An 18,437-nucleotide genomic window follows, 5' to 3' on the forward strand; every position below is an offset into this window, starting at 1 on the left:
ACGGATCAAGTGTTTGGCTCCAGAAAACATTATATAGTTCAATAGTCCGTGTGTTACGAACGCGCAGTTACTGCTGTGGACATTGCCGTCTGACGACATAGCTAAGCGATCGTGGTAGTCAGACGGGGAATTCCAACACCGGAGAGGTAACCACACTGCTGAAGCAGCACCTGACCGAGCAGAGCAAAACAACACTGCAGGAGTTAAAAACTCCAGGCACTGAGTATTCCAAGCACAGAGGGAGCCAGCTGATCTGTACACTGATTGTCTGTGAGGTGACACACACCCACACTGCCTGGTTTGATCAGCTGTGTTGTAAGTAGCCAATTTGCTATTTCTATATAAAGTTGCCTTTATATACTTCACTATTGTGGCCCTTTTTTCATTCTCTTCAGGATCAAGAAAATTGGGACTTGGTTACTACCCCGAACACCTTGTGTATTATTTTATTAATTACTGATATTTTTTAGCTGCGCCTGTTATTCATTGTGTTTGTTTTATATATGTTAACCTGAGTGTGAGGTTAGGAATTCTGAGGCAGCATTTGATTATCTGTATTTAATTACTTCTTTTGATATCACTGCGAATCCACAATATATATATATATATATATATATATATATATATATATATGGGGGGGGGGGGGCTTTTCTTTCCTATGCCCTGGGGACTAAAAGATACAAGATGCCACTTGGCAATGTAAAAGCCACGAGAATCATGTAATTAATCACAATCATTGTTTCAGAACGTATAGACTGATAAGCCCTTCAAAACGTCTGTGCCAGTTAGCGGATAAGACGTGACACTTGGCAAAGTGTGAAAGACATTTCATGCAGATTTACAGTTACTTATGCAGCCTGACACTCTTGTGTAGACAAGCACATGGCTCAACCCATATGCCTAAAGGAATGATTTAATGGTGAGTCGCAATCCTGGAAAGGGGTGTAAATGTGTTCTGTTCAAGTCTTTTCTTCAACTCCATCTGTTATGTAATTTCACATTTTTGGCAGATGATTTTTGTCCACAGCCCCAAATCGTAGGACTAATATAAATTTTTTGCACACACTCGTATGAATATATTTCAGAATACCTCTACGAAACATTACACCAGTGCAGACCTGTAAAGCTTCACACATATGGAGCAAATCACACACATGCAAGATAAAAAGGTAATATACATGTCAACTGAGTTTCACCAACTGAAATCAGCATCATAAAACTAAAATAGAGGGTTTTGTTCCAGTCCCCCTAAATATCACAAATGTTGAGAGCAGACACCTTAAAGCCAGACCAGTGCTGGAAAGCAATGTCCTTACAGTGGAGTGGCTCAAAGGTGAAATGACATATCACGGTTTCCACGTGCCAAACAGGTAAGTTGTCAGCAAAAGCATGTTCACAGTTGTTACAAAATGCACACCAAAACCATAATACTCACATCAAAAGCCTCTTTTCGAAGTCCCTTGCTGCTTCTTAACCAGCTCCGGCTCAGTTCGCTCAGTTCAGGTATAGGCTGCACCTTTAGCCTTACAGTATCCCCAGACTGACGGATCATCTCCACAATTTCATCCCGAGACTTATTCTCTACATTACGGCAATTAATTTCCACCAGCCGGTCTCCTGGCACCAAGCCCAAGGCGAGGTCTTTAGTGCCTGCACCAGGCTCTGCAAAGTGGACCACCCTCCTGTACACTTGCCCGTCGGGCGCCCTGTCTAACATGGTTGTTCTACGCAATGAAAAGCCAAAATCACCGGTATTCCGCCTCTGCAGCTCCAGTTCTCTTGGCACCGGCGCCTGCGGTGGGAGCACTGAAGGCAACTTCAAGTCAGCTGGGAATGTCTTTCCCACTACTTCTGGGACTCTCACACTGGTCTGGGGATTGGTCGGTGGTACTACCTGTATTGAAGGCACACTGTATATATGCAGTTGAGTTTCAAATGCTCTGACCTCCACCTGTGGGGAAGGAGCAGCAGAGTGCTCCGAGGGGGTGGATGTCTCCGACAGGCTCTCATCTCTGCTCTTCTGGGAGAATGAAAACCGCTTGACCATCTGTGCCATCCCGGAATTCTGTTTGGCCAGGGAGCCGAACTTGGCCGCGCGCTGAAGCACACTACCCTTAAAGTTGATCTCCTCCATCTTCAAATCATCGCTGGAGCTGGCGGTGCTCAGGTGTCCGGAATCTAATATGATGCTTCCTCTGTTGCTGACATTGTCAGAATCTATGTCAGTCAGGTTGAGTTCGGAGCTGCTCGCCACCTTGATGGGTATGGGGTTGGAGATTTCCAGTTTGGCCTTGGAATCCCTCTTGGAGGAACGGTTCAGATTGAAAAAGCCTCTCCTCATGCTAATCTCCTCCAAGCTCTTAAGCTCTGCTGCCGACATCCTTTCCTTCTTTTCCTTCTTCTTGTCCTTCCTGGTGCCATCTTTGTCCTTATCTTTTTTCATCAAGTTGAACATGTCGGATTATATTTATAAATGCACCGTGTAGAATGTGATCCGGAACCGGTTTCCAAATATTCTAATCAATATATTCCACACTGTAAAAGGCAAAGAGAGAACACACATTGAGATAATTAGAATAACCTCCAGGGTAATTACAAACACACCACATAGTTTGATTTAGCCATTGCAGATGGTAACAATAGTGCAGTATTTCTCGTTTTTGTTGCTTTCTTATGCTGAGAAAATAGTACAGGTAGTCCTCGTTTTACAATGCTTCGCTTTACAACGAATGGCTTATCCAACGCTATGCAATGCATACCTATATTCATTTTTACAACGCCAAAATGGCTTATCCAACGCTCTTAAGATGCTTTGCAACGTGGTGTATGTGTGTATATATATACACATTCACATAAACAATGTTGCAAAGCATCGTAAGAGCGTATGTATATAATATTATACTATATAATATTATATTATACTATATAATATATTATTTATTATGTTATATCTACTATATATTTCTGAAAGCGTCCTATGTGGCTATGTCTGTATGTGTCTCCCTTTGTCCCTCCCTGTGTCCCTAGCGGCAATCCCATTGGACCTTGGGCCAGGCCAATGAGATTGCTCCCTTGGGCCGCCCGCCCCCGCACACAATCTCATTGGCCTGAGGCGGAGTGACGGGCCAAAGGGGACACACACACACACACACACACACACACACACACACACACACCCCCATCACGTGCGCCGCCCTGCACCGGCTCCCGGACGGAGGGGAAGCGCGGCCCTCCTGCCCCTGCCGCCAACTGCAGGTTCCTCCCCCCTCGCTCTCAACTGGCTCCCGGAAACACGGAGGGTAAGCGCGGCACGGCCCTCCTACCCCAGCCGCCAACGCTCCCTTACCTCCCCGGCGCTACCTTAACTCCCCGGCGCTCCCTTAACTCCCCGGCGCTCCCTTACCTCTCCGGCGCTCCCTTAACTCCCCGCCCGCTAGGGGGGGCAAGCAGCCTCCTCGGATCTCTGTGTGTGTGTGTGTGTGGACATTTTACTCCTGCCAACAATTTGTGCCTCACTTTCATGCCCTACCCCTGCCCTTCCCCACCCCCCTACCCCTGCCCTTCACCCCCCCTACCCCTGCCCTTCACCCCTACCCCTGCCCTTCATCCCTACCCTTCATCCCCCCTACCCGTGCCCTTCACCCCCCTACCCTTACCCTTCACCCTCCCTACCCTTGCCCTTCACCCCCCCTATCCTTGCCCTTCACCCCCTCTACCCCTGCCCTTCACCCCCCTACCCTTTACCCCCCTATCCCTGCCCTTCCCCCCCCTACCCTTCACCCCCCCTACCCTTCACCCCCCCTACCCCTGCCCTTCACCCCCCCTGCCCTTCACCCCCCCTGCCCCTACCCTTTACCCCCCCTACCCCTGCCCTTCACCCCCCTACCCCTGCCCTTCACCCCCCCTACCCCTGCCCTTCACCCCCCCTACCCCTGCCCTTCACCCCCCCTACCCCTGCTCTTCACCCCCCCCTACCCCTGCCCTTCACCCCCCCTACCCCTGCCCTTCACCCCCCACCCCTACCCCCCCCACCCCTGCCCTTCACCCCCCACCCCTACCCCCCCTACCCCTGCCCTTCACCCCCCACCCCTGCCCTTCACCTCCCACCCCTGCCCTTCACCCCCCCCCACCCCTGCCCTTCATCCCCCCCCACCCCTGCCCTTCATCCCCCCCCACCCCTGCCCTTCACTCCCCCACCCCTGCCCTTCACCCCTGCCCTTCACCCCCCCTACCCCTGCCCTTCACCCCTGCCCTTCACCCCCCCCACCCCTGCCCTTCACCCCCCCCACCCCTGCCCTTCACCCCCCCCACCCCTGCCCTTCACCCCCACCACCCCTGCCCTTCACCCCCCCACCCCTGCTCTTCACCCCCCCCCACCCCTGCCCTTCACCCCGCCCCTGCCCTTCACCCCCGCCCCTACCCCTGCCCCCTACCCCTGCCCTTCACCCCCGCCCCCTACCCCTGCCCTTCACCCCCGCCCCCTACCCTTCACCCCGCCCCCTACCCTTCACCCCCTACCCTTCACCCCCCCTACCCCTGCCCTTCACCCCCCCTACCCCTGCCCTTCACCCCCCCCTACCCCTGCCCTTCACCCCCCCTACCCCTGCCCTTCACCCCCCCCTACCCCTGCCCTGCACCCCCCCCCCTACCCCTGCCCTTCACCCCCCCCTACCCCTGCCCTTCACCCCCCCACGCCTGCCCTTCACTCCCCCCCCACACCTGCCCTTCACACACACCCCCGCGTCTGCCCTTTGACTGACGCACGCACACAAACCCTGACAGGCGCACGCAGACACACCCTGACTGACGCACGCACACACCCTGACTGACGCACGCACACAAACCCTGACTGGCGCACGCACACAAACCCTGACTGACGCACGCACACACACACTGACTGACGCATGCACACACTGACTGGCACACGCACACAACCCCTGACAGACGCACGCACACACACACACACACTGACTGACTCACACACACTGACTGACACACACACACTGACTGACAAACACACACTGACTGACAAACACACACACTGACTGACAAACACACACTGACTGACACACACACTGACTGACACACACACTGACTGACGCGCGCGCACACACACCCCCCCCCCACACACACACACACACTGTGACTGACGCACGCACACACACACACTGACTGACGCGCACACAAACACTGACTGCCGCACACACACACTGACTGAGGCGCACACGCATGCACACACTGACTGAGGCACACACACACGCACTCACTGACTGTGTGTGTGTGCGTCAGTCAGTCTGTGTGTGTGTGTTTGTGTTTCTGCGTCAGACTCACTGACGCGCGCGCACACACACAGTGACTGACTGACGCACACACAATGACTGACGCACACACACTGCATGAAGCTGTATAGGGGGACAAACACAGCTGTAAAGGAGGGAGGGGGGGGACTGGATTGATGTGAATGGGGGACAAACAGAGAGGGGGAGGAGAGAGGAGAGAGAGAGGAGCGGGAACATTACATCCCGGGCAACGCCGGGTCTCTCAGCTAGTTATATATATAATACAGTATATACACTATATAATTTATGTGTGCGCTGCGTATCTTATTGCCTTCATAAAATATTTGGTGTATTTTAGTGTTAAAAATGCCTTCAGGAACGGAACCTTTCATTTAAACAGTGTTCCTATGGGAAAACGTGTTTCGCTTTACAACGTTTCGCTTTACAACGCCATTTTGAATAACGCATTGTTTCGTATAACCGAGGACCGTAACGCATTGTGTCGGATAACCGAGGACCGTAACGCACTGTGTCGGATAACCGAGGACCGTAACGCACTGTGTCGGATAACCGAGGACCGTAACGCACTGTGTCGGATAACCGAGGACCGTAACGCACTGTGTCGGATAACCGAGGACCGTAACGCACTGTGTCGGATAACCGAGGACCGTAACGCATTGTGTCGGATAACCGAGGACCGTAACGCACTGTGTCGGATAACCGAGGACCGTAACGCACTGTGTCGGATAACCGAGGACCATAACGCACTGTGTCGGATAACCGAGGACCGTAACGCACTGTGTCGGATAACCGAGGACCGTAACGCACTGTGTCGGATAACCGAGGACCGTAACGCACTGTGTCGGATAACCGAGGACCGTAACGCATTGTGTCGGATAACCGAGGACCGTAACGCACTGTGTCGGATAACCGAGGACCGTAACGCACTGTGTCGGATAACCGAGGACCGTAACGCACTGTGTCGGATAACCGAGGACCGTAACGCACTGTGTCGGATACCCGAGGACCGTAACGCACTGTGTCGGATAACCGAGGACCGTAACGCACTGTGTCGGATAACCGAGGACCGTAACGCACTGTGTCGGATAACCGAGGACCGTAACGCACTGTGTCGGATAACCGAGGACCGTAACGCATTGTGTCGGATAACCGAGGACCGTAACGCATTGTGTCGGATAACCGAGGACCGTAACGCATTGTGTCGGATACCCGAGGACCGTAACGCATTGTGTCGGATAACCGAGGACCGTAACGCACTGTGTCGGATAACCGAGGACCGTAACGCATTGTGTCGGATACCCGAGGACCGTAACGCATTGTGTCGGATAACCGAGGACCGTAACGCATTGTGTCGGATAACCGAGGACCGTAACGCATTGTGTCGGATAACCGAGGACCGTAACGCATTGTGTCGGATAACCGAGGACCGTAACGCATTGTGTCGGATAACCGAGGACGGCCTGTACTTGGTGGATCTAGTACAAGTTGAATCTGCGACAAGTGAAACTGTTTGTGTGTGAAGCGGAAGATGTAAGGAGCACTCATGCAATGTGATATTCTGCCACATTGCTGACTGGGGCATGGGAGGATCCGTGCGGTACATATAAAATGAAGGGGGAAAGCACTCTCGTGGGCTTGTGAAAACGGTGTTTTAATAAAAGTGGCCGATGAGGTAAGGACCGCAACATCGATCACTTATCAAAACGCCATCTTCACAAGACCCTGAGATTCCTTTCTCCCTCCATTCTATATATGTGTGGAGAGCCATCCATAAAAATGATGCATCTTATAGCTATATTAAGCGTCATTGCTAGTCGTCCAATCTTCTAAGGCTACAGTAACACATACACTCCAATAATAAGTCTTCAATTATTATTAATGCTGCTGAATTCAACCACCCTTCCAGTTTCAGTTCTTCCCCCTAACACCAAAAGGACTATGGGGAATAAGGTTGCTACAGGTCAATACTGCTCTCCCCCTCTGCGGCAAATGACGCCGTGGGGTCATGTGACGTCACGTTGCCACGGCATTGCGATGTCACGTGACCCCGCAACATTATTTGACGCCAGGTTGCCATGACGACGCGTCGCTGGAAGGCGAGGTAAGTGACGATTGCAGAGGCTTCATGCTTTCTCCGACATTTCATTTAAATGCCTTTTTGGGGAAGCGCGGGGCCTCTGTAACCGCCGTGCCCCCCAGAAAGTCTTGCGCCCCCTACTTTGCACACTCCTGCTGTAGGACAAAAAAAATCAACATAGCATATAAGCAGAGGGTTGTATGCCAGAGTTACTGTGACATATAGTTTCTCTGAGGAGGAATATATTTGCGGTTGTGTTTAGTTGTATTTATCATCATTATATAGAGCAGCAAGTCCATTGTAATACTGCCCCAAATACAAGCTGCAGCTTTTAAGGGGCAGTTCCTCCTGGGACAAAATGAAAGTAATGACAGTGTCATATCTAAAAACTTAAATGAAGCAGACTGAAAATATGAAAAAAAATCAAAAAGGAAGACGAATATTTGTAATCGTTTTTTTAAACTTTTCCATGCCGACCAAAAGCGGTGGGTGGTTTTCACAATCTGTGTCTAATGTCTTGGCGATGAGACCAGTTCAGACCAGCCCAATCCTAAAAAACAGAAGTGAATAGCGGTTTTTGTTTGTTCCATAGTTTGCACAGTAATTCTTAAGCCATCATTAGTCAGGCAGATAAACATTAGTGTCAAACATGTTTGAATTCAATGGACCCTGAAAAAAGGGAAACATTAATTTTGTGGAATGCAAAAGGCCAAACGGTTCAGGTTGACTTAATCTTTTAAGCAAGCCAATTACACCAAGTGGCTTAATTTTTGTTGTATTTTCTACATTGGATTGCCCCGTTAATGGTTTACAATTAAATTTAGTGTCCTTATGAGGTACCTGGGCCACCTACGTCATGGACCCCAAGAAGCCAGAGGCCTTATTGACGTAGTAGGCAAGGCAAGGCAAAAGGTCTCATTTCTAGGGGATGATCAAGCAGACTGTTCCAATGGAGCTGTCGGCCCGGTGGAAACGGAAAACAGGTCCCCCTCCACTTCCGGCAGCTGTGAGTGGTCATGTGATCACTGCTGAAGTTATCACATGACCGCAAAGACTGGACGTCTGGTTGGACTCTGGTGCCGCCAGACCACCGGCACTGTAAAGGTTAACACAGATCAAAAATAAAAATAATTGTTGATATTCATTTCCGTGTGGAGAGTCATCCTCTTGAGGAGTCTAAACAAACCCTCGTTAAGGAACGTTCCTGCCAGATTTCGAGGAATAAGAACATTCTTTCATCTGATGATGTTTCCTGAATAGAAACTATTTTTTCAACCTTCAGTGACATCAGACATGAAACAAGCCAAAAGTATATAATTAAACCTCTTACACGTGTTTTTAATGATGAGCTGATAAGCTGTTAAACTGTTTTTTTTCCCCCTTCAAAAGCATTGCTTCTAATTAATAATTATGGAGCCCTAAACTGTTCTCTGCACTTTAATTCCAATACTGCAAAGCAATGCGTCCCAAGAACCTCTGTTCAATGCATCTTATCTACAAGTTAGTTTAATATCAAAGCCCCTGTCCAACTTAGCAAGTTATACACTGAAGCACTCAAACAATGTAACATTTTAACCTTGAGCACTCAATAGGTTAACTGTTTCACAATTTAGCATTAGTACTTAGTATTTATTAGCTTTTGCTAACTTAAGCCCAAAAACGCAGCTGTAAAAAATAAAAAAAAAATAACCCAATAAAAACCAACACAAAATTCCAGTGTCCATTGCTATAATTACAGGCTAAATAGATGTTCATATGTAACCGAGAGAAAAATGCAGCAGTGATTAAGAACTTGGGATGATCAGGTCACAGTAATACTGTACAGCAGTCTTAGAAAATCACAAGAAAAAGCATCAATCGCCTACCAATACAATTAGTCTTGTTTTGTGATTCCCAGTCTGTGGGCTCAAAGTGACAGACATGACATATACACTGGGGGCTACAGAAAGTGGCCAAGAAATGGGATGGCATAGAAAGACACCAAAAGAAAGAGGGGGTTGCCGAGATTGCCAAAGCAAAAGTCACAAAGAGAAAGAATGTAGCTTCCCGGCGTCAATAACCCTAACTGCATAGAATCCTTTTTCTTTTAAATGTGATTTTTTTGGGGGGGGTGCCTAAACTTCTTTTTACGACTTTGATTTGTGCACTGATTACCCAAAGGGGATCCCAAAGACAATACAAATGCTTTTGAGAGGCCTAGCTTAAAAAGCTTGGAAACCATGGACATAACTGAAATGAGGGCCATCTGCAGCAGAACCATGATAATCCTACAATCCGGAACCCCAAGGTGTAGTCCATGCAACACGCCACTTCTAGTCCCAGCAGCCAATCAGTGCTGGGAACATGACATGTAATAGTAATATTCCCCTCTCATTCACAGCCTGCCCAGCATTAAGTTGCCGGTGAACATTTGTACTTTTCAAAGGGGCCGGAAAAAGCAAAGTGGTTTTTCAATAGAGCCAGGGGTCTTGCAGGTAGTAAGACTAGTTCGCTTCTACTCTGGTTCATTATGTATAGATGTAGAGATTGACGCTCATATACGTGTTTAGACTCACAAGCTGTATTTTTTGGCATAAAAATAGATGGGAACTTTCATAAATCCTTACATGTATGCAATAAGTAGTTAAGGGGGGGCATAAACATGGGACCTAGCGGTCAGTCAGCACGACTACCGCAAATATGGTTCCACCGCTCACCCCACTTAACATACACACTTCCCCACATAGGGACCCAGGTAACCATATGAGGGCTAATGCCCATTACCTGTCCGGGTGTGCATAGAAATCCAGAGTCCATCCTTAGAAAAGTTCCACCGCGTGCAATCCTGATAGAGTGAACAGCAACATTGAAGAAAGCAAAGGAGCACAGCTGGTATAAAGATCCACAGGAAGAGTCTTATAGAAAAAATGAAGGGCACAACTCCAAGCTAAAACTGAGGGTAGTTTAATGTATAAGTGCACAGGGACAGAAACACAGCCCACACACCAACGCGTTTCGTCCCAGGGGACTTTATCAAGGTGGGACGAAACGCGTTGGTGTGTGGGCTGTGTTTCTGTCCCTGTGCACTTATACATTAAAATACCCTCAGTTTTAGCTTGGAGTTGGGCCCTTCATTTTTTCTATAGGACTCTTCCTGTGGATCTCTATACCAGCTGTGCTCCTTTGCTTTCTTCAATGTTGCTGTCTACTCTGGTTCAGCCTGGTGTTATTACAAATAGAAAGAAACTTCTTAATTAAAAGTACGAGTGAGCGGTGCATACATACCGTTGAAGATGGGCGCATAAGAGACTAGCTCCCAGGCGGAAAGGAGCTAATTGACTAAAAGCACGTCATAATGTTGTTTCCCACTTCCTACTCCTGACTCACCCTGAGGGGAACTACCGAGGATGCCACCCAAGCCCCAAAAATCCCTTCATAATGGGGCCCAGAGCTTTTTCAAGAGGCGCAATGTTAGGCCTTCACCTTAAGAAGGCGCTCAGCCATGTGCGCATGCGGAATCCGAGCTGGATATCAGCTCGCAGGCGTCAACAACAAAAAGACAGAGGACCGTTTTTCCAATATAAAAACCATGTATCACGTGGAGCATCACACTGCTTTCATGGAGATCAGGGAGGAACAGCTCAAACAGACACTGGACGACACAGTCGCAGCTATAAAGAAGACAGAAGACAACCTACTGTCCTAATGGAGAACCAAGAAAAGGAAAAAAAAATAGGGCCAGGAGAAATAATCTCTTCATAAGAGAAATGCCACAATCTGTCTCGAGCCTAGGCCACCTGATCATCTGGTTCCACTCCTTACTGCCAGACCTCACGCCAGTGGAATTCCTTCTGGGCCATTTACACAGGGCTCTCCTCCCAAAGCCCCCATCAGATGACATAGCTAGAGATGCAGTACTCAGATTCCCCTATTTGAATACAAAGGAAGCACTAATGGAGATCCTAAGAACGAAGCCTTATCTACTTGAAGGAGCATACCAGCAGGTGTTCCTGGAATTGGCACCGGCCTGAAAAGCCTGAAGCCGATCCCGGAAGAGGTGAGTGTGCTACTGCTGGGGCTTTCCTTTCAGGCTACAGTTCTGTCACAATGGCAAACAGGCCTCCCTTAAATCCATCAAAGTCAGCAAAACCTTCCTGGAGAGCCAGGGCCTCCCACGGTGCAGTACCTGCAGACGCATTGGCAGCAACACAGCCTTAAGCCCAAGTGGCACTATCTACACCAAGAAAGAAACCCATAAAATGGTGTCATGATAATGTCATGAGGTATTATGTATTTTAATCCATCTGGTGCTTCCGGGGTTAAAAAAGTACAACTTGGGTTTAAAAATGCCATATATTGGGTTGAGACAGGGCTAGGCCTGTCATGGATAGCCCACTGAAAGTGACATGTGGGTACAGTTTGAGTTAAAAAATACAAAGAAATGTTTTATGGTCTGCTTGCCCCTTTGCCAGGCCTGGTTGTAGGACTGTTAAAGAATCTAGAGATGTAAGTAAACGGATTTCAAAGCATTCTCTAGAAGGGATTTATTGATGGCTAGCGGAACGTAGCTAAGAAAGTATTGAACATGAGGGACTTTATTAAAAATGAGAATATCTTGTGACGTCCGCTGCTGAACATGCTAAAAATGACATGCGTGTATCCGTGGACCCGAGTCGCGCATAATGATTACAGACACGTCAGATCTAGCAGGTACTAAGAGACAGATATTAATTTGTCTCTTACATTTAGGATTAAGATGTTCATATTTAGTCTCATTGTGTCCGCAATGAGTGCCTGAAGGTAGTGATGTGACTCACGTGTGTTTAAGTATTAGTTAAGGAAAGTTATGAGTACATTTACATAATGAAAAGAAGTTTAAACGTCATTTGGTAGGAGGGTTTTTACTCTGTCGTAAAACGGTCAATCTCACAGCTGATTTACGACGGGGACTGGGTTTATGTGGTTTACATGGGAAGAAAGAATATTTACGTCTGAACAAGGATTATAAAAATTAGATGTCTACAGAGGTGTATCTGGGACCAGATACGGGATATCTCATTGTCTCTTACCAGTGACCTCTCTGTGGGAAAACATGTCATAGGGTGATGTATAGCGTTTTCTTTTGTTTTATCCTTTTATTTTAAGAAGCTGTTCTGCATTTATTTGTAACTGTATGTTTCTTGTAATACTTTTTTCTGTAACCTAAGCACTGTATTTTTATATAAATTAAAACATTTAATGAGTACAGGCATACCCCGGTTTAAGAACACTCACTTTAAGTACACTCGCAAGTAAGGACATATCGCCCAATAGGCAAACGGCAGCTCACGCATGCGCCTGTCAGCACGTCCTGAACAGCAATACCGGCTCCCTACCTGTACCGAAGCTGTGCGCGAGCGGGGAGACTATAGAGCCTGTTACAAATGCGTTATTTACATCAGTTATGCACGTACAGTATATGACGTTTGCAGTGCAGTACAGTACATCATCAATAAGTGGGAAAAAGGGTAGTGCTTCACTTTCAGTACATTTTCGCTTTACATACATGCTCCGGTCCCATCGCGTATGTTAATGCGGGGTATGCCTGTAATGCTTTGGGCTCTGAATGAACTGTTGCACACTCTGGGGAGAGTATTTACGTTTTCTGACACATTTTGCTACAACTGATTTGTGTGTGTTAAAGTGCATAGTTTTTTCTATAATAAACAGGGACCTGGGGTCATGGTAAATATTAATTTGACAACTATTATTTGCATAACTACCTCAGGTGGTGGCAGTGTACAGATAGGATTTGCAATTGAGTAGGGGTTAATATTAACTCACTGGAGGTACCTTGCACAGGTGAAAGGTGAGTTGGCTAGATAGCCGTGTGTATTAACCCTGTTGCATATCTAAGTCATGTGCCCACTTGTGTGCTGTTCGTGGCGATGGTATATTAGGACGGATTTTAAGATAGATATAACTCATTTGAGGGACCCTTCGGTCGCGTCGCCGGCACTATAAGCGCGGCCTTAATCATTACCTGGCCAACGCCAACTTACCGACTATCTATAAAAGAGGAGGTGGACAAATTAAACTCCCCCATAATTTCAGAAGAAATATATGAGCTACCGGTAATTAAATCTCTAAAGTCAGCAAGGGCCCCTGGCTCTGATGGATTTTCCAACCTATATTACAAAAATGTGCTCACCTATTAAGTCACACACCTTTTAAAACTGTATTACTATTGTTGACTGGCCTCTTTCCCAAACCAATATGTTGCAGGCTGGATAACATCTCTCTCATGCCTAAAGAGGGTAAAGACGCTTTACAATGTGCCAGCTATAGACCAATCTTGTTAATGAAAGTGGACATCTACATTTTCTCCAAAATCCTGGCCACCCAATTGAATGAGTTTCTCCCATCTCTACTTCATGCAGAATAGGTGGGATTTATCCAAAGACCATAAGCCTTCGACAACACTAGAAGAGTAATGGATTTAATAGCTTACACAAAAAGTTCTAATACCCCAGCCCTTCTTTTATCCCTGAATGCTGAAAAAGCATTTGATAGGCTGGACATTAGGTCATTTTGGTTATCGGGTGAATTCTTTCAGGCAATACGGGTTTCTCTATACCTCTACTTCCAAGAAGGTGATTTGTGCTGATTTGCATCTAAATGTTTTCTCATCAGGGGTGGAACCAAACAGGGCTGTCCTCTCTCCCCTCTCCCTACAGCCCCGCATTAGAGCCAATCCCGATATTACAAGGATACAGCTAAAAGATACCTCCTATAAATTCTCGCTATTTGCCCAAGATATCCTTTTGGCCATTACCCGATCATTCAAATCCTAACCTATTTCAGGAACTGGGAACCTTCACCAAGATTTCAGGTTTCAAAGTAAATAACAATAAGTCAGAGGCCCTAAACATAAACTTGTCCAAGGAGGAAAATAAAATTGATCTCACTGAATTTTGACTTCAAATGGTCTAAGCGATCTATAAGGTACCTGGGGGATTCATTTACCTAGCAGATACGAGGACATGTTTCATCAATGGTCCAAATTCAACATCTCTTGGACTGACAAGACAAACTCAGTACAAATGAACCACTTGCCAAGGCTACTCTCTTTTTCATTCACTGCCAAATCTTGATACCCAGGAAGGTTATTCCGGACCTGCAAGCCTAAATTTCCACATTTATCTGGGCAAAAAGAAAACTTTGAACTAGTAAAATTACCCTTTATCAATTCCCAACTACAGGAAGCTTGGGTCTACAATGTCTGTCTATTTAATTTAGAGCAGCGCAGGCAGATGATCTCTTGGCATGCTAAACCCAAGCTAAAGAGATGGTTCGAAATTTTAATGACTCTACTAACCCGATACGACAATAACACTCTCCTGTGGCATTCCAAAATAATCACGGGACAAGGCCAGGCATGTACTACCCAACAAAACATCCATTCCCTTAACTTGTGTTATCACTACAAGGCCCAATATCACCGTACCAGTGAGAACTCCCTAATGATGCCCCTGTTCACAACCCTAGTTTCTCCAGAGTTCTCAAGAAGACCGAATGACATGTGAACGGCTTGGTACCTAGATCGTTTGAATCAAGAGGCTCTGCTCAACAGAACGTCTGTGGTCTTTCGATCTTCAAGGGTATCTGTTTAAGGTCCCCTACACAATCAGGGCTCATCTCCACACTATGCCACCACATTCCACCATGTTCCCTAAGACAAGGTTAGGTTTGTGTCCCAAAGGAAAGAGGATCTGGGGAGCGCCGAGAACATCTTTAAGGCCACCACAAAATGCTGGATTTGCTCAGCGGTAAAAGAAAACGCCTATAAAATCCTTTACGTGTAATACAGTACCTGACACCAGCACAGCTCTCTAGGATATTTCCAGGAACCTCCCCTCTCTGCCCTAAGGGCTGTGGGCAATGTGCAGATTTCCTTCACATGTGGTTGTCGTGCCCATTTGTGGGCCAGATCTAGTCCAGAGTTCATAGTGTAGTACAGGGTGTGCTGGCTATGCCCTTCCGGCAGGACTAATGGTCATCCGTCCTCAATAAACCCCTTTAAGAATTGGACAACAATTCCAAAAATGTATATCCTATATTACGACAGCGACCATGTGTGCAATAGTTTCATTCTGGATGAAATGTGATCTCCCCACTTCATAGACCACATTATACAAAAAAATTAAATAATCTGGGTCAACTTCAAGATGGAGACGTTGACAAGCCTGAACATGGACACCAGTGCGAAACTCCAGAGTATGGCAGCCCTGGCTTAGATAAAATAGCTTACAGAGCGCCCCAGGTGCCCCGACAAACAACCCATTGCCACCCTAAAATGAGGTTGATCACCTTTCCCAAAGCTCCATCATCCCTAAAATACCCCTGGGCCGGTGGTACATTGAGGACCTCCGGTTACGAATAACTTTAACTTTCTCTTCTTTTTAGGTCTCATGCATATTTCCATCTTAGCACTGCTAATCATCAACTGCTGTATGTATATCTCCCTGGCCCCCTTGCCCACCCCTCCCCCACCCTCATTTTGCACCATCTCCTTCCACCTCTAACCCGCTCCTTCTTTGTTTCTATACCCACTGTAAAACGCAATAAAATTTGTGAAAACAAAAACAAACAAAAAAGTACCCAGTAAAGGATGCATCAATAATTCTAAAAAACAGAGAACTTCACTGGAACTGATGCTGCAGTCTCTCCAAATAAATGAAGATCATGTTATTGTAATTGCAGTACCAAAATAAGCCAATAAGCCAACAGTAGTAAATACACTGGGTTTTTTTGTAACCAGCGAGCTATTCAATGACCTCGCCCAAAAATATATTTTTTAAAGGCATTTTTAGATTTCAGGATGATTATAATTGTTTACGGAAGCAGGTTGCATGGGTAAAATGGATCTAGTGTTAAATGTAATTTCCCTATTGATCTTTCTAGTGCCCGCCTGCATGTTTGCGAGCGGGTCTGCCTGGCTGCGCGTGCGCCAGCGGGTCTGCCTGTCTGCGTAGGTGTCAGTGCGTGTGTGCCCGTCTATCTTTTTGTTTGTTTTTTACAAAGCTCTGGCTCCTAGAAAATAGGACTGGCCCCCGAGTTATTTATTTTATTTTTGTCCACCCCTGCCAGGGGACAAAAAACAAAAATTGCAAAAATGGGCATTGCAGCTTTAAAAAATAAAGTAGTCTCCAAGTTCTCCCTTGATGTATTTCTATAAGGAACACGTGCTTCATGGAAATCCATTACATCCTGCCATTCTTCCCATGTCTCCTTCAGTTGAGTTTCTTCTTTGCAGACTGATTGAAACGGCAATGGTTATAGTGTAGTTGGGAGAACAGGTGGAAATCAAATTGCTGCCAAGGAGGGGATATCTATATACTGACCGACAACTTGCTTGCGAACACCTAGCGATTCAAAATCTAGGCTTTTTATTTGAACTAAGCTTTTTCCAGTGGCAGATGGGAAGGTAAGGAAGGATTTCATTAGGAAAGTCAATTTAGCTCTCAACAAACAGTGATTGCAACCCTGGGAATTACACTAGTTTGCAACAGTTAGATAATGTCAAAGGTGACCTACCAAACATGCTTCTAATTTAGTAATACGAGTATAGACATAAGAGGCCTCTCTATTGGTGCACTGGGAATAGAACACCAGGCTACATGCAAAAAGACAGACAGCTATGTATCTATGGGGTCTTTTTCATGAATGAACCGCCGCAAAATGTAGGTTTTGACCCGTTACAGCCTGGCCCTAAAGCAATAATTACACTAAACAGAAAATACACCACCATGTACCATTCGGAATGCACATTGATACCCGGACAACCAAGACCTATGCCAAACTAGGGGTACTTTACAGGAACAAATCCTCCCTAAGTCTCCTGGTCAGAAAGCGTATCGCACAGCAGATGCTAATGCCAATTATTGACTATGGAGACATAGTATATGGCTCGGCACCTCAAACCCACCTTGGCAAACTTGACACCCTCTTCAATTCAATTTGTCGTTTTGTTCTCCAATGCAACTACAACACACATCACTGCGAAATGCTCAAAGAACTAGATTGGTCATCACTAGAGTCTAGGCGCAAAGTTCACCTTTCCTGTCTTGCCTTTAAATTCTTCATGGGCAAGCTAGCCAGCTACCTGAACAAGCTCATCACCCCTACCACATGCAGCACCTATCACCTGAGATCAGACTCCAAAACACTGTTCATGGTCCCAAGGCTCAACAAATTATCCGGCCGTTCCACCTTCTCTTATCGTGCAACTCAAAACTGGAACAACCTACCAGAGACTCTCACATCCACCACCAGTTTAAGTTCTTTCAAATCTAAGGCTGTCTCACATTTTAATCTGGTCTGTAACTGTTTCATAAGCCTATAATATATATTTTCTTTAACTGTGCATGCAATGTCTTGAATATAATGTATACCCTGTTCATTTATTTAACTGTATTTGTAACCATGTATTATTTGTCTTAACTCTGTGCCCAGGACATACTTGAAAACGAGAGGTAACTCTCAATGTATTACAGGCATACCCCACATTAACGTACGCAATGGGACCGGAGCATGTATGTAAAGCGAAAAAGTACTTAAAGTGAAGCACTACCTTTTTCCCACTTATTGATGCATGTACTGTACTGCAATCGTCATACACGTGCAGAACTGATGTAAATAATACATGTGTAACAGGCTCTATAGTCTCCCCGCGTGCGCACAGCTTCGGTACAGGTAGGGAGCCGGTATTGCTGTTCAGGACGTGCCGACAGGCGCATGCGTGAGCTGCTGTTTGCCTATTGGGTGATATGTACTTACTCGCGAGTGTACTTAAAGTGAGTGTCCTTAAACCGGGGTATGCCTGTACTTCCTGGTAAAATATTTTATAAATAAATAAACAAATGTCGACACTATTTATTTCTAACATCAGTTTCATAATTTAGGATACGTCGCTCAGTTTTAACACATTCTGAGCCAGTGGGAGTAGCAATAACGTTCATATCACTGCAAGGCTGGATATTCTGCCTAAAGGGGAAAGTGCTGCAGCATTTCAGTGATAGTTAGACTGTACAGCACAGTCT

General features: G+C 46.4%; 1 protein-coding gene across 5 annotated transcripts in view; it reads right to left on the minus strand.

Annotated features, from left to right (window-relative positions):
* Positions 1-778: 778 nt before the first annotated feature.
* Positions 779-18,437, minus strand: part of LOC142491689 (unconventional myosin-XVIIIa-like) — a 38,066-nt gene continuing 20,407 nt past the window's right edge. For 4 of the 5 annotated variants that reach the window (XM_075594624.1, XM_075594625.1, XM_075594623.1 and 1 more), the window contains exon 2: positions 779-2,535. In XM_075594624.1, the coding sequence (XP_075450739.1) occupies positions 1,403-2,455 (1,053 nt within the window). In that variant the 5' untranslated portion in view covers positions 2,456-2,535 and the 3' untranslated portion in view covers positions 779-1,402. The remainder of the gene's footprint in view (positions 2,536-18,437) is intronic. The other variant, XM_075594621.1, reaches the window with a different exon arrangement.

The sequence above is a fragment of the Ascaphus truei genome, chromosome 3 (assembly GCF_040206685.1).
Source record: "Ascaphus truei isolate aAscTru1 chromosome 3, aAscTru1.hap1, whole genome shotgun sequence".
Lineage (NCBI taxonomy): Eukaryota > Metazoa > Chordata > Amphibia > Anura > Ascaphidae > Ascaphus > Ascaphus truei.